This window comes from Dendropsophus ebraccatus, chromosome 3 (genome assembly GCF_027789765.1).
Source record: "Dendropsophus ebraccatus isolate aDenEbr1 chromosome 3, aDenEbr1.pat, whole genome shotgun sequence".
NCBI lineage: Eukaryota > Metazoa > Chordata > Amphibia > Anura > Hylidae > Dendropsophus > Dendropsophus ebraccatus.
In genome coordinates, this window is record NC_091456.1 from 142473373 (window position 1) to 142489921 (window position 16549).

The window sequence follows — 16549 nt, forward strand, 5'->3', positions numbered from 1 at the left end:
CTTGGTGACGGTGACGACAGTAATCAGGTCTGTGTGAGTTAGGACACTTCCTGGTGGGGGGGTGGAGGGGGGAAAAGACAGGGAAGGGAGGCAGATAGGTGATTGAAGCATATTACAGAGTTATATAACTTTGTAATGTGCTTCAATTACTGGGAAAAAGTTTTTCATGGCACTTGTCCTTTAAGGGTACTTATTTAAAAGAAAAACCTGCAGGTTCATAGTCCATTCCTAAAGCAAGCAATGTGACAGACTATGCTTACAATTTAAGGCTTTGGCTTCCAGCAGTACCCCAGAGGTCACTTTTGTGACAGAGGTAACAGCAGAAAGCAATGTGTCAGACTGAAAATAATACACCACTTCCTGCAGGACATACAGCAGCTGATAAGTACTGACAGACTTGAGATTTTTAAAAAGAAGTAATTTACAAATCAGTATAACTTCCTAACACCAGGTGTTAATTTGTATAAAACAGAGCAACGTTATAACCATCTACGAGCTCCTTTTCTTCACAATATGGCTTTTGACTGTAAACCTGCTTCTGCTGTATATTGGTCCAGGACACAAGATGCCAAGACAACAATTTTATGATGAAAACCCAGATTGTTGTTCGGAAATAAAAAAAATAAAAATAAAAAACACATCAAGAAAATACTAATATATTTTTTTTTCTTTTATTGTGGAACCAAGTTTGTTTCCTTTACATCAAATATTCTCAGTGGAAGTGGGGTATTGCACACAAATATCATAAAAGCACTACATATTACTTCACTGTAAACTAATGTTCTACATTAGATATGAATCGGTAGAATAGAGGTGATGCGGGATTATAAGACAATACCATACACAGCTGCAGACTGACACAAACACCATTCAGAACGAGAGAGGAGTGAGGACCTTCCCAGCCAGCCACAAGACTGATCCTGTTCAAGAGTTGGAAGTTAGACCGCGGCATGCATATGTGTTAGCGTTAGCATAGTTCATTGCTGCCAATTATTCCTCCTTATTACAGCCCAGTCTTGAGGGAATGTTACTTGCGGCTCCTTAGCATCCGAAGCCTGAAGCTATAGTAGTGCAGAGAAGCTTGTGTAAATCCTTTATAGTCACTTGTTCGGGACTTCTCCAAAACTATGAACAAAGCCTGTCAGACATTTTATATTTTACTGAGAAATTAAAGTGTATACCGTATATAAGTTTGTTCTTAGGATTTTGTTCAATTGCTATAGGAAAAAAAAATTGTATAATGTAAGTCCTTAACGGGTGTACAAATAGTCCTATTCATCTTAGTGTATAGTATAGCTTCATCTGATGGTTATTGATAGTAAAGGGTAGTGTCACTGGCCTAGAACCAACTAAATGGTATGTTTATTGTAAAGTAAAATGATATATCTTATATCCAGAAATTCTAGTTGTTTACCGGCACTGAACCTGTCAAGCGCACAGCGAGACGCACTCTAGACCTTAAGCTGTATGTGCTGATGTGGGCAGCTCAAAATCAGACCTACATAGAAGATTGTCCCTGGGGTCGTTTTTATGCAGCATATTTTAGTGTCCATATTACGACTACATCACCCAGTCATCTGGACCGAGCATAGATCAGCATTAAAATATATGGTGGTCTAGGTATGGTACAGCTGACCAGTAGGAAGTCTGTGTGGTGTGGTCGTAATATGGCTGTGAAACCAACCTTATGGCACAATGGCTACAATCTCACTGCAGATGTGTCCCTGAAAGCCAGGAATATTTCTGGGTCCTCCTGCTAATCTATTCATAGTCCGGGGTTGTAATCCGGCAAGACCAGTAATCATATTCTCCCGATTTCGTTGTTCTGCTCCACAGCATATTGACACATACATCGTGGTCTATAACCATATTTTGTAGATACATCCCCCAAGGAGAAAGCCATATTCCCATTCTCTGGTTTATTCAATATTCTGTCCTGTCTTTCATCATCTCAATAATCGGTGGCGAATTCCATCCTTTAGATGAGAACCCGGAATGGCTCCCACCATAATCATCTATTTACCTCTGAGTAAAATCTGCACCATTTACATTCACTATTCTGTAACCCCTTCATAATACAATTACAAAGAATAAATTCTACTCTTATCATCTGGAATGTGATCTATACATAGTATACGTTATTGTCCTGCAATCACTCGGTTTTCCTACAAAACATAAAATACATTTGGTGGCATCAGAAAGAAAAGTCTATTTCTGTTCATAATTCTAATAGCGGTTTGTAGTTAGTACAGAGAATATTTACACTGACACCAGATTTAAGGATGCTAAGGATATTTTATGTGGCACAATAAAAGTCTACATAACATAATCGACCAGGAAAGGCAGAAGACAAATCCTTCCTGTGAATCATTTTATAAAGTGAATACATTGCCCCTTTAAATCAGCATGCTCAGGAAATAAGAATTCAGTATACACTGAGTAGAGAGGTGGTCACATGTCACGAGTTTCCATAGTGTGTAATGATATAGTGCTTGAATAGCTTCCCTGAAAATTTTATTGTGGCTCCGCTCTTGTTTGATTTGGCAGGCTTAGAATTCGGACTGAAAACAAATGTTTTAACAGGGTTTGCAGTTACCCGTCCTTCTTAGAGAAGACTTGGCAAAGCATCTTGGGACATAAAAGGTTGGATTATTTAATGCAACTTTTAACTTTCTGAAACATGGAAACACCTTAGACCATCTCACTATGTCATGTATGTAGTACTTGGGTAAAGAAACTCTTAAAGGGTTTGTATGTAATTACAATATATAGATGCTTTCTTCTAAAAACAGCCCCATTCTTGTCAATGGGGCCTCCCATCACTTTTATGGTGGCTGACCCACAAGTCATCAGGTTAGTACCTATTTGATTTTCCCTGTTCAACCGGCCTTGGTAGATCTGTGCATGTATTCAAACAGGGTCTATCAATCATGGCTGGTGATACAGGCAGAAGCCTCCAGGCAGCATGAATGGTTTCCCTTTAAGTAAATAGGTCTGAGCTACAATATATACAACCCTTCAACAATAGTGGCTCTGTTACTCAAAAGAAAGAGCCATCATTTTCTAATCTCATACAACCCCTTTAAGATCTGATGGTTCATACTGATAAGTGACTGTGCCAATAGAGATGCAGCTTGCTTAATATGGCATCCTGGTGGAAGAAATCATGAACCCATAGTATGAGCCTTGGTGAGGTCAATCTCCGTTCCACCAGAAGACCCTCACATGCAAGTTGCAGGTCCTTGCTTGAATGAGCCTTACATACAAGTCGATGAAATGGGTAGGCGAAAATCGATATGGACGTTGTGGGACAGGAAAGCGGATATTTACAATGACTTTTGTGTTTACCCCTCTAGAACCCTGTCTAACATAGAAACACATGGGCAGTGTAAACACACGGAAATGTACAGGGCAGCGTTACCTATGTTACATTCCAGTGCATTTATCCCTAATGAAACATACTGTCCACTATATAAAAAAAAGTTCATTCCTAATGACCAGAATCTGTTAAAAAACAGAGCAAAATATGATCATACATAAATAGCAAAGCAATAAATATCATTGCTTATAAAAAAAAATCCTAATTCACAGCATTAACTGGACTGAACATGTCCAAAAACAGTACCGTACATCAACAGTGCAAATAAAATAGTGTCACATCATAAAATAAATAGATGAAAAATTATAAGACAAACATACACATCAATTCAGTGGCATCACAAATCTCACAAGCCGAGGGTAGAACAGTGCATTAAAATGAATTAAAGCATTGCGTTATCTAATAAAAAATTTATAATCTGATCCCTTTACTCATAAAGCTTCCGTCATCGAGCTTGGCATATACATAAGGGATGCACCCATCATCCATGCACTGTAGAATCAACCATATAGCGCTTTGTGTGTCAATCTACATGGACAAGAAGCATATACACATCAGTGGTTACAAGCTGTAACCATCAAGCTGTTGCAAAACTACATCCCCCATAACCTGACAGCCTATAGAGGAGAGTTCTAATTTTGCAACAACACAGACTCTAGAAACTAAGCTAAGCATGAGACGTATTCTCGTGTCTTCCTTAGCGGACAAGATGTCTGCCTCCACTGTGATAACATGACAGGTACAGTTATACAAAGGGTCTGCTTGTTTTTCCAGGGACAGCAACACTTTACAGCTAGGGCTACAAAACAATTCTGGCCATGACAAAGGTTGAGTTTCCAAGAATCGCTGTGTTGCACTGCATGGATCAAGTAAATGGGTTTAAACTGTGACCCAAACGTGGCAGTGACTGTGACCAAACCGTAGCAAGAAATCCATCCTAGAGGGATTTCTTGCAACTGTCAGGTCGAGGTTATTGCCACTTTTGGGTCACAACATGGCCCCATTTACTAACCCCAGCTCTGACGGAGCACGAGCCACGCGGTGCAACACAGCGATCTTTGTGCAACCCCTGTTGTGGCCAAAATGGCTGTGTAGCCCTAGCCTTCACCATGGGCTCTGCCTGGTTACGCAGTTTAGCCATATTTAAGAGAACTGCAATCTATGGCACATATGGTTAAAAGTGGAACTGTATCTGAAAATAATTTTATTTATTAGTTTTTTTTAAAAAAAGAGATCTTTTGTTGTCTTAATTTTGTAGATAAAAATAATTCAGCGTCAATGATACTTGGAATAATTCTATGCAATTACTTTGCCATCAACTGATATTCAATACTGGGAATAATTTTTTTTACTAGTTATAATTATAAGAAATTATTAGGAATCGCTCTTAAACAAATAAATTTTCCTTTCCTTACTCCCCTAAAAAGGAACACTGATCATCACACAGCCTGCGAAACCAAAAGCTAAAATGAAGATAGGGTTTTTTTTTTTACATACAATAAAAAAGGGTCTGTACATCTTTCAGAAAACTTCTGTAAAAACAACAAACAAGTAACAGAGGAGGAGGTCGAGTTAACAAGGATCGAAAAAAAAAAAAAGAACACTCAGTCTTCAACCTGCCTGGCAAAGCAATCATCAGACACTCGTTGTTTATTAATGCGGTAGAATAGTTGTCATCCGGGTGTGTTCCGTCAGTTCAGCTCTTGCCGTCCTACAAGCATGCACACACTTCTGAATTTACGACCTTGCATACTTTTGTACACTTGCTGACTGAAGTTAAAAAATAAGTGCATTAAGTATCTTTGTACATTCAAGTCACTTCCTAAGGCAAATTATCTACCAAATGTACTCCCGAGTGCTTTGGTATTTTGCTTCTGTGTACCGACTGTGATTAACAATGTGCGAAATTGTAAGATTTGGTAAGATGAATTTAGCGGGAGTATGCCTCAGACACAATGCTTATTTGTTTTTTTTACCCTGTACAGGTTATGTTAATCATGGCATGACTATAGCAGGTGTACTATTAAATATAAAACACAATCTATATTAGGCCATGATTTTTTTCAAACTATTTTTACCAATTTCAGGATAAGGAAGGAGGGAACAAAATTCAGACCCTGTTACTGTAGAACAACAAATACTGATAGTAACCGACTGTCCACTTGGCTCCAGTTTGCAGATCCCATGTTGTGCACCTGCAAATGAATATTGTATAACAAAAAGTGATGTAAAAATTAGCCTGTTACTACTGACAGAGAGATGCCACAATCGTGAGCCGTCACACAGGTCCTTCTTCTCCTGGTCTCTCATTGTCTTTCAGTCTTTAAGAAAGTTCCCATCCTGGACTAAGGTGAATAAATGTGTACAAGAGCATGTCCTATAAACCTGTATAATAAACCTGGACAGCAGAGCTTGCAGTGACGTGAACTTTATAGTTTGCCATGGAGATAATATATTGCTAATATCTGTGCCGCTATGACACAGAATAGCAGTGGGCAATATACAGTTCTGAAGTTAGTTCTGTAGGTGACATTTCTGGTAATCACTGTGTAGGGTGACGGAGCGGGCAGTGATCTCCTCACAGTTCAATTTTGCATGCTGGGAAGGATTCATCTTGCATAACAACTGTGCTGCTACTCGCTAGTACCATAATGTTGAGGTCCTGCTGTTTTTCATGTGTCTCCTGGTACCATTCTCGCATCACTTCAGAATCGTGGGTTGGAATAAGTGTGACCTGCAATCACAAGAAATGTGTCAAATGTTAATACTGTAAAGCACAGTGTAAAATGATTAAGGGCCTGTTCACACTACAGGCGCCTCTGCTCTCCGCACCTCTCCACTCAAAGAATTGACATGACAATTCTTAAAGCGGAGAGGCACGGAGAGTGGAGGGGCGCGAGCCTTCCCATTTAAACAGATAGCAGGCAGGATTCGGCGCTGAGTCTGCTTGTGGGGGTTTTGCACGGAATTTCGGCACTGATTCTGTAGTGTGAATGGGCCCTTAATGTTTAAATTGGTATTACAGAACCTGAGATATCTGTCATTTAAAGGGGCTTATAAGGACTTTCCCACTTCACCCCCAAGGTCATATGTAGAGATGTATTAAAGAATAAAAGTGTTCTCTAAATGATGATTATTATGAAAAGTTTTCCCTGCCTGGTAAGCGCTCACATTGATTTTCCACCATACCTCTTTTTTGGACAGTAAGTGTACAGTAAGGCGTGGAAAGGCCAAAATGCCAAAATATGTAATGACATTGGATAAAAACCAATCTGCACATTTACAATGCTTCCAATAAAATTTTCTAGTACTTTGGTTCTTCATTACTTATTGATCTTGGCGACCACCCCTCAATAGCACCTCTACCTGCTTATTCCTGACATGTACACCATCGCCTCCCCATTGTATGTGGCATAAAGGTAGCCTGTGGGATTGCTATGGGCCCATTAAAGAGAGGGTGACCAGTTAATGCTTAGACCTATCCAATTTGCTATTAGATAGGTGGGTTTTGGCCCAAGGATCATCAAAAACATGTGGAGAACAGAAGAAATACCATTACTAGGGTAGCAAATTCCATCAAAATAAAAAATTCTACTATTTTGATCCCACCAACTGAACTCTTCTTCTACTATAGACTATTATTGGTGGATTGGAGGTTGGTCACCTATGTCAGGCATTTACTGTAGAAATATATATGTAGAATGTAGGTGGAATACTGCCTAATACCCTGTTAGTAATACTGATTTCAGAATTGTAAAATTCTGCGGAATTTGTTGCCGCTATATAATTAAAAAATATTATTATTATTTACCCCTCAGAAAAATAAATATATAATAATATCACCATGCCAGGTTATACATTATACATCTACCAGTGTTTGACTGTATGTGTTCCCTAAAGCTGCCAATAAACCTCAATTCCTCCTTCTGAGCAGTAATTTCTAGCATAATCACATGTCCCGTCAGGAGCTGAACGATATCCAGTCAATTAGGTGCATATAACAGAACTGTCTCGGGCTGTGTTCACACATTGTGGTGGTAATATCACACTTTTATTGCAGCAGTTTCTGAACTTGCAAAAACAAGTAAGAATGTGATGTGGAGCATAGCCAGATGATCTAATAATATCATACCTGCATGTTGCTTCCCCACTGAGCCTTCCCTTCCAGAAGAGCGTCCAGGACGGCCCGGCTAGGTTCTCCAGCTGCGGAATCATTTCCACTCACTACATAATATGAGGATCGCACTCGTTTGAAAAATTCCACATCAACATTTTTGTTGCTGCTGTGATTGGGGATATAGACCAGGTCCAGGTACACCGGGGGTCCCGGAGGCACTGCTGCTGACTTTGTTGTCTTAGTGGCTCCACCTCCTGAAAACACAATACAGGTAAAATTAAGTATACAGCATCTTTTCATTTGACTATATGTTAAGGAGTAAAACAGCATGTGATTCAAACTGCTTTTCCAATACATTTAATAATCTTCTATAATGTAAAAAAAAAAACATTGTATAAAAAGAATTGAATTGCTGTTGCTTTTCATTAATTCTACTTTCTAATTCTATGGCTAGACTATTATAATTTAATGCACTTATTTCTTGGATGACATATAGTGCTATACCTGATAGATGCCTAAAAGCTTGGTTGCAATATCTGTAATTTATATCAAAAATAATTTTTATAAATTCCAATTGTCCTTTTACATACTCTCACATGTGAATCGAAAAGTCATTTCGCCAAGTACCTGCCGAATAGCACTATAAATATTTCAAGCAATGATTTATTGTTATTAAATCTCCTATAATGAAATGGGGTATATGGGATTAGAACAATATGCTGTTTTCGTTTAGGAACAACTCTGTACTTGTCCATGAGTTGTGTCCAGTATTGCAGCTCAAAATAGCACAAAAAGGTGTCAAACAAAAAAAAAAAGGGGGGGGAAGGGGGGGGATACCAGATTATTTGATCAGAACAGCTAACAGGCACAAATGACCAAATAGCCCACCAAAGCCTGGATTTTACCCACACTGAAACTGTTAATACATAACTTTTAGTAAATAATATTTAAAATGTTTTTGAAAAACCTCTGCTACCAAAGTCTTTCACGTGGATAGTATCTGTACAGTAGAAACCCTATTAGGGTGATTCACCAGCCGGTAAACCTAGAGACTGTGCTCACTGTATGTCTTGGTAGCTGCAGACTACCTAACATATCCCCAACTAGGACCTATTGTACCTAGAGCCTGGGGAACCCAATAAACCCAGTGACTATGCTCGCTGTCTCTCTTATTAGCCGCAGACTACCTAATCATATATTATTTTCAGCCTAGGATTTGTGGTAGAGGATTATTAAAAAGCTTGAACATCACCCAACAACTAGTTTCACTCCATATGGAACTTCATCAGGTATTTGATTACCAGTGGTTGCGAAAGTTGGATGCAGCTCTAAGGCTGCCTGGAAAACAGAGATACAGCTATTGACTGTATCTATGTATCCATGTTTTTTTTCAGGATTCCATAGGGCTGCATTAAACTTCTGCAGCCACCTGTAATTAAATGCTGCACACTTGGGTTCGGATGAACTCAAGCATGTCTGAGGTTCGCTCATGGCTAGTTGCAATAAATATACAGTCTGTGGAGCAGTATTCTTTTTGGAAAAGACAACCAAGTTTTTCTTTAAATCTGGCAGATGCAATTCAGGTTCTGAACTGCTGACACTGTCAGTTAGCTGCCAGGTCAAGGAGAAACGGGATACCTTTCATATATCTAGCTGTGCTTATTTGCACCAGAGAATAAAAGCATTTTTATTTTTGTAATGTATGTGAGTTAAAAAGGCGTTCCCAAGCCCCTGAAATGCTGCAGGCTGTAAAACCTCCTTGCTCCCTCCCCTCCTATCCCTGCTTGATGGACAGCCCTAGCACCTGTGCACAATGCAGATGCACATCACTGGAATAAGAGGAACAATCAAGCAGGGGCAGGGATTGGAAGGGGAGCGAGGAGGTGTTGCCTCTATGCACCAGAGCATAAAAGCATTTTTCTATTTTCTGGAAGCACAGCTGGATATATGAAAAGTAAGGTGTCTCCTTACTCCAGCAAATATCTAACAGTGTCAGCAGTTTGGGACAGGAATTGCAGCTGACAGATTCCCTTTAATACCAGAGCTCAACTTTCATTTCCTAACCTAACCTGGAAGAACTGGTAGACATTATTGATAATTGGTGATATTGATGAAGCCCATTGTACGCAAATAAAAAAAATGACTGACTGACCTGTGGTTCCAGTTTTAGTTGATTTTGTTGCACTTGTATTAGTTGCGTTCTTGGTTTCTTTATCTTTCTCTTCCACCTTTGCTGCTTTGGGGTCAGTAATTGAGCCACTCTTAGGACCCTTCTCTACCGAATCCTTCTTTTTTGGAGCGACACTCTTGGTACTTTTCTCCAAAGTTTCTTTGATTGGTCCAGGTTTTGGTGAAGCAGCTGAAATCTTCGATTTGCTATCACTTTTTCTTGCTGGGGAAGATGATTTGGTTTTCCCTCCCGCTTTCTTGGTTTTTCCTTTTTCTTTGATATCTTTTTTCATAGGCTTGCCTAAGCTCTGCTCAACAGGCATCGTTTCTGGATCCATCATTGAGACGTCTGGGTGTCTGGGAGATGGGCTTGGGTCCTGCATGGGAATTGGAGGAGGATCCATATGTTTGTAAGTTACTGTTTTATCGGTAGGGATAGTCTCGGATTCATCTTCAGAGTCTATGTTTGCATCTGCTGTTATAGAAGGACATTCTTCAGTCTCTGGTGGGACATCCGAATCTGTCTGGGATGGGGCTGATTCACTAACTGAGGTTGGAGGTGTTTCATCACATTGACGCCCTTTTTGTTTTCCTCCTGAAGGTGGCTGACCACCTCCATGTTGAGTTAAAGGCTTATCTTGCTCCTGAGTTTGCTCTTCACTTGCAAACCATTCTAATGGATTTGGGTTAATAAAGGAAGGAGACAGCTCTGTTTTTGGGTGTTTATACTCACATGCGGAAACCAGACATAAGTCAACTTCTTGTCGGTTATCAGCAAAATGAGACTTCTCCGAGATAGAAAACCTATCATTCATATCACGGGAATAGCTATAAGCTGCACATACGTCATTACTGTCCTCTAGACCTGCCGAATAAGCAAAAGGGTTTGTGTTATGTAAAACTGATGCTTCTTTTCCTGCCCTTGCCTGGAAGCTATATGATTCGTCAGAGGAAATTGGTAGAGATGAGGCTACTGAACCATAATCCATTGATAGATCATTTTTTGCAGATGGAGGATCGGCTGTACCAGGTGACTGTCTCAATGAAGATGGTGTTGGAGTTAATGGAGAGGCATCTGTTTCAGGAGATAGCTTTCCCTGCATAAAATATTCCTGCTCTAGTATGGGTGGTGAGTAAAGTGGCATGTCTGAATTCTGAATTACATCTTTTAAAGAATCTTCGTCTTTTAAAGGGGATCCTGTTTGTGAAGGTGTGTGTGCGGAGGAGGTGGATGGTGATGCCTCTACCTGAGAGTCAGCCGCTGCTTGTTCTTGTTTTTTGGCTGCAGTGTAATATCCATTGTCAATTGAAATCTTGTTACCAAAATAGGAGTCCTGGTGGTCAGATGGGCTATATTCTACTTCAGTCGGTCCATTTTCTGATATATGTAACATGTTAGAGGCTACTGCTGGGTGTTCTGGTGATTGTCTACTAAAGTCCATTGCAAAAGACTGCTCTGGTGATTCCTGACTAAACTCCATTGTTGACTGCTCTGGCGATCTCTGTTCTTGAAGGGAGGATGTGGATTTTCCTGTCCTAGGTGAGAAATCAGGCGGAGATATAGACATCGGACGAGGACATTCCTCCCTGGATGGTGATATTTCTGTTTCATGAAATGTGGTGGGTGTCTGAACAACAGAGACTGACAGAGAGTCATCTACTTCTGTGGAGTGGGGGGAGCCAACCTCAGCGTGAAGGGAAGGAGAAACATCATCTGTTGTTGGTTCTGGGAATGAACTGGTTGCAACAGAAGCTGTTGAAACTGATGCAACACCTTCTATGTGAGAGTACGTGTCTTCTGCAACATTTTCATCTACTGGAGTGGCAGACTTATCAGATGCAGTGCCTTCAGAAATAGACATCTTGGTGTCCTCCTTAAACAGGATGAATGGGTTAGTGCTAATCTGAGTGGGAGAAAATTCTCCTGCAGTTTTTCCTCCATCATGTATGTTTGACGCCATACTCTTAATTTCAAAATGATCAGTTTCCGCACTGAACGCTTTACTTTGAATAGCATCAGACACAGGACTAACCTGAGAGGGAGAACGTCCTTCAGCACTAGCTTGTCCTGATGATGGCCTAGCATCAGAGGTTAAAAACATTTCATAGGGTGCCTCTGATCCAATCAATGGAGGGCTACGTAATGGGGATAAAACTTTTTCAATTGGAGATTCAGAATCTGGGACTGGCTCATCCATGGGACTAATTCTAGGGCTTTCACTCTTTTCTTTGTCATCATAAAACTCAAACACAACTGGGACAGATGGCTTCTCTGTATTCTCTGTTGAAAGGCTTGTACCCTTTTCCTCTGTTGGTGACTGGTAGTAAGGCGTGTGACCAGCACTTCCAGCAACAGATTGAGAGGGAGATGCTACTTCCAAAGTTTTATCATCAGGACTTGGACACTGTTCTGTCACTTCTTGTACTTCATCATGCAGAGGTGGCAAGACATCCAATTCAGTTTTAATTTCATTAGGAGTCAGGTCGAAATTAACACTTCGTTCACTTAGTGGAGTTTTAGAAATTGGTGATGGAGGTGCCGGACTCTTACTTGGGCTGAGCTTCTCTTCAAGTTCATAATCATCCTCTATTTCTAAATTAGCAGAACTTTTTATGTCAATTTTTCCATACCCATAAGCTTCACGTAGCGCTGATTTAGAGAATTTATCTTCTTCTAGTGATGAAGGTGGTGAGATTGTTGAAGCTGAAGCACTGTATTCCTTGCCATCAGTAGCATCAGTTTTGGAAACATCAGACAAACCATTGAGTGCATCAGGTAATGGAGAAACCTTTGTTTTGTCATATTCCTGGGAACACATAATTGCTTCATATTTTGTAATGTTAACATATTCTTGGGATGGGGATTCGCTTTCCTCATTGTTTGTCTCATCGCTCATAACATCTCTTGGTGTTGACATGTCATCCATCGGAGTTGGTTCACTAGATATTTCAATCGTGGAATGAGTAAAGCCTGAAGTGGCAGTAAATTCCTCAGGCTGATCTTCTCTGTTTTCTTCGTCAGATACAGTCGCTTCACTCTCAGAACCTCCAGGTAAAGTCTCATCATGAATAGAAGCTCCTGGCTCTACAACAGGTGACTGGGGCTCAGATGTCTTGGATGGTGTAGAAGACATGATATATTTATCTTCATTGTCACTAACAACTTCAGCTTTGTTCTTTGTTGCATTAATATAGTGGCCTTCAGCTTCCAGCCGTTCGGTTTCCTGGTCATCATCTTTTGCATCATCGGTTCTATCTTCATCTGCTTCTTCTTCTGTTTGGTCATCTGCTGCCTCGGAATCAGCAATGTCTTCATGACTGTCATGCTTGCCTTTCAGATGCTGGAATGCATCTGTGTCGGCTTCTTCCTCAGTTTCATCAGTTTCAGCCAACTCAGTTGCTGGGTGTTCATCCAGTGAGGTTCTCTCCTCAATATCTTCTACTTGTTCTTCCACCTCCTCGGTCTCTGCCTTTTCTTCATAGTCACCAGCTTCCGATGATTCCTCCAGCCCTGTACCTTCATCCTCATATTTGTCATTTTCATCTGCTCTGTGTTTATCAATTATTTCTAATTCCTCTGGAGTCCGTTCACATTCGCCTTCCGCTTCTGTAGTGGTTATTCCTTCATCTGGTGAATCTGCAGGTTCTTCACTGCTTGCATTATCTTTCTTGATTCCATATGAATCAGTCTGCACGATGACTGCTTCATCCTTAGGAGACAGTGATTGTAGATAAGGCTTTACTTCTTCAATGAATTTGCCTTCTTCATCTCGGAGGTCTTCAAAGTCTTTTGTTAAATCTTCTGGAGAAGACATAAGGGATCTCTGTGAAACTAGATCTACTATATTTGCAGCAGCTTCGGCATAGGCTGGAACAGATGCTGCCGCCGCTGCAGCTACAGCAGCGGTGGCTGCAACAACTCCTGCGGCTGCCAGTGGCTTCTTGTCAGCCACCCTCTTTATTACTTTTGTCTTGTCCTTTGTCTTGTTGGCAGGTGCTGCTTCCTTCTTAGCAGGTTCCTCTTTCTTTTGCACTTTTCCTTTAGCAGCAGGCTTTTTGGCATCAGGAGTTGCTGACACTTTCTTTATTTCTTTAGAGGGTTTCTTAGTTTCTTTTTTGGCATCCTTCTCCTCTTTCTTCTCTTTATCATCTTTCTTTACTTCTTTTTTCACATCTTTTTGAGGTGTTTCTTTTTTTACATCCTTCTTGACCTCCTTTTTCTCTTCCTTCTTTAGTTCCTTCTTTACTTCTTTTTTCACTTTATCTTCTTTTACTTCCTTTTTCAGCTTGTCTTCCTTAATATCTTTCTTAGGTTTTTCTTCCTTAACTTCTTTCCTAACCTCCTTCTTAAGTTTGTCTTCCTTAACCTCTTTCTTAACTTCTTTCTTAGGTTTGTCTTCCTTTTTAACTGGAGTTTTTTCTTCTTTCTTCGGGGCTTCTTTCTTTACTTCATCAGCTTTTGCTTTTACCTCCTTTTTCACAGTTTTTTCCTTTATGACTTTAGGTTTTACATCAGCTTTTTGTTTTTCAGCATTTTCTGGTTTAATTATTGGCTCATCTTTGCTTGGAATGGCTTTTTCTGCCTTTTCTGTTGAGGATTTGGCCTCATTTCTTACAACCTTTTTAACAGATGTTTTTTCCTTGTCTACCTTTTCGGCTTGTTCAGGTTGGCCTCCTTTTGCAGCTTCAGAATGCTCTTCTTTTGATTCTTTTTTCACTGGTTTGCTGGGGGTAGTTTTTGTGGACTTAAGACTCTCTTTGCTTTCCGCTCTTTGCTTCATCTTTGCCTGTTTTACTGCAGGGCTTGCAATGTTGTCACTTAGATCTTTCTGTGTTATGACAGGTTGCTTCAAAAAGTCCAGATGTTTGAGCTTTTCAAGGCCTTCGAGTATTTGGTATTGTGTTGTATTTCCTGGAAACAAGACTCTCACTATTTTCTCAGAAGGATTTGATGGATGCCATACAATAAGAGAGGAAATTGAAGTTAAGTAATTGACAGGGACATCAACTTCTTGACCATTAGGTAGGACCAAGCCGGCTTTTTCTTTGCTGCTGCCTGACCACTGCTGCATAAAATACTGAGTTTCTTTGCTTCCCTTTACTGGATTCAAAACGTACATCTCAAGTTTTCCAACACCCATCTTTTGAAACAAGATAATGGGTTCAATGGTGTTTCCTACATTTCTGAATAAAGGCTCTGGCTTCATGGATAATTTACTTAAGTACTGTAGTGTAAAATTAGCTTCTTCTATGCTTCTCCTGACTTTAAAATTAGGTTCTGGGTTTTTCATATTGTCTGGCACATTGAGGAATACAACTCCAAGGTCTGGAGAGATAAGGTTTTTCATCCAATCACTATTGGTTGTTGATCCTTGAGACTGCTCCTCTTCGAGCTCAGATATTTTCCTTTGAAGCATACTATTGAGACCGGGAAGATTGTCATCTCCAATGTGGGTAAGCAATATTGAATCCACTCTATCTAAATGTCTAATGAGTTTCCAGAAACAAGATTTTCTCTCAGATCCACCATTAATAAGCATGTTAAAGCCATTCACTGCAAACAATGCAGAGTCACCCCTGCCGCCTGGGAAAATATAGCAACATGGCTTTGAAAGTTTCAGAAAGCCGCCAGATGTGGGTGGCTCTAAAATGTCAAAAGGTGATGGTATTTCTACAGATTCTGACAAATATTCCGTAAATTCAGAAAGTCCTTCCATTTCAGGCAACACTGAAGATGAGTTGAGTTTGATATTGATGAAGTCTTGAAGGTTGTGTCTGTCTAGATTAGAATTCTTCCAATGCCCTTCTTCAGGACAAAAGAGTGTAAGGCTTGCTTTGTTTGCAGGGTGTGTATTGCTCAAAAGTTCACCGATCTAAATATAAAGAAAGGAAACAATTATATAAGTAAAAAGAAATGATACAGTATATGTGGGACAGATGATACCAAAATGTATGCAGATAAAAGAGGAGGAATTGCCTAGAGCAACAAGATTTCCTGCTGCACTGGGAAATAACACAATCAGGCTGGATGCTAAGGGCTGCTCATCAATGTTTTATCTGCACCATTTTTCCATCATGCCATATGGATTTATTATAACTATAATTACAATATGGTAAATGAATAGAAACTTCGTTATAAAAATTGAAATATTATTCTTGCAACAAATTATTCTCGCAACAGTTTATGATGATTCTTTTCCTTTTAAACAGGGATGGGGAACCCTCGGCCCTCCAGCTATAGCAAAACTACAACTTCCATCATGTCTGTGTCTGTGCCATCAGTGGCAGCTGCAAACTGCAATCTGAAAACTGCAAACTGTAATCTATAGCTAACATCAGGGCCGGACTGGAAATAAAATTCAGCATTGAAGAGCATAGAGGCCCACTTGCTGTCTGGTTTATGCTAAACATGTTTAAGGGTAAATTCACACGGGCGGATCCGCTGCGAGCTTCCCGCAGAAAATCGCATCTAATCCGCAATGACCAAACCAAACGTTACAAACGCGCTGGAAGTTGAGTTTGCCATTGACTTACATGACAAACATTCTCGCAGTGTTTTAATCTGCGGATTTATCCCAATCGTTAAACTCACAGCAGATCCGCCCGTGTGAATTTACCCTAAAGGGGTTTTCACATTCAGTCTCTAGATCGGCGCCCTGGCTCTTTTGTTTTGAATCTCTAGACTGGCGCCTTTGTTATAAATGGAGCTGTGGGTTAGCGCAACCTGCAGCTCTATTCATTCTTTATTGAGCCGCCAGAAAGAGTCGAGTGCTGTGCTTGGCCCTCTCCGGAGGCTCCATAGAGAATCAATGGGGCTGAGAGTCATGAGCCGGTGGCTGAAGAAGTTGAATGCTGTACGATATGCTGTACATTTTGACATAGAT

At 40.2% G+C, this 16549-nt stretch overlaps 1 protein-coding gene across 2 annotated transcripts in view; it reads right to left on the reverse strand.

Annotated features, from left to right (window-relative positions):
• Positions 1-687: 687 nt before the first annotated feature.
• Positions 688-16549, reverse strand: part of MAP1B (microtubule associated protein 1B) — a 114743-nt gene continuing 98881 nt past the window's right edge. For both annotated transcript variants that reach the window (XM_069962825.1, XM_069962824.1), the window contains exons 5-7: positions 9649-15538; positions 7512-7750; positions 688-6113 (exon numbers count right to left, since the gene is read on the reverse strand). In XM_069962825.1, coding sequence (XP_069818926.1) covers positions 5958-6113; positions 7512-7750; positions 9649-15538 — 6285 coding nt within the window. In that variant the 3' untranslated portion in view covers positions 688-5957. The remainder of the gene's footprint in view (positions 6114-7511; positions 7751-9648; positions 15539-16549) is intronic.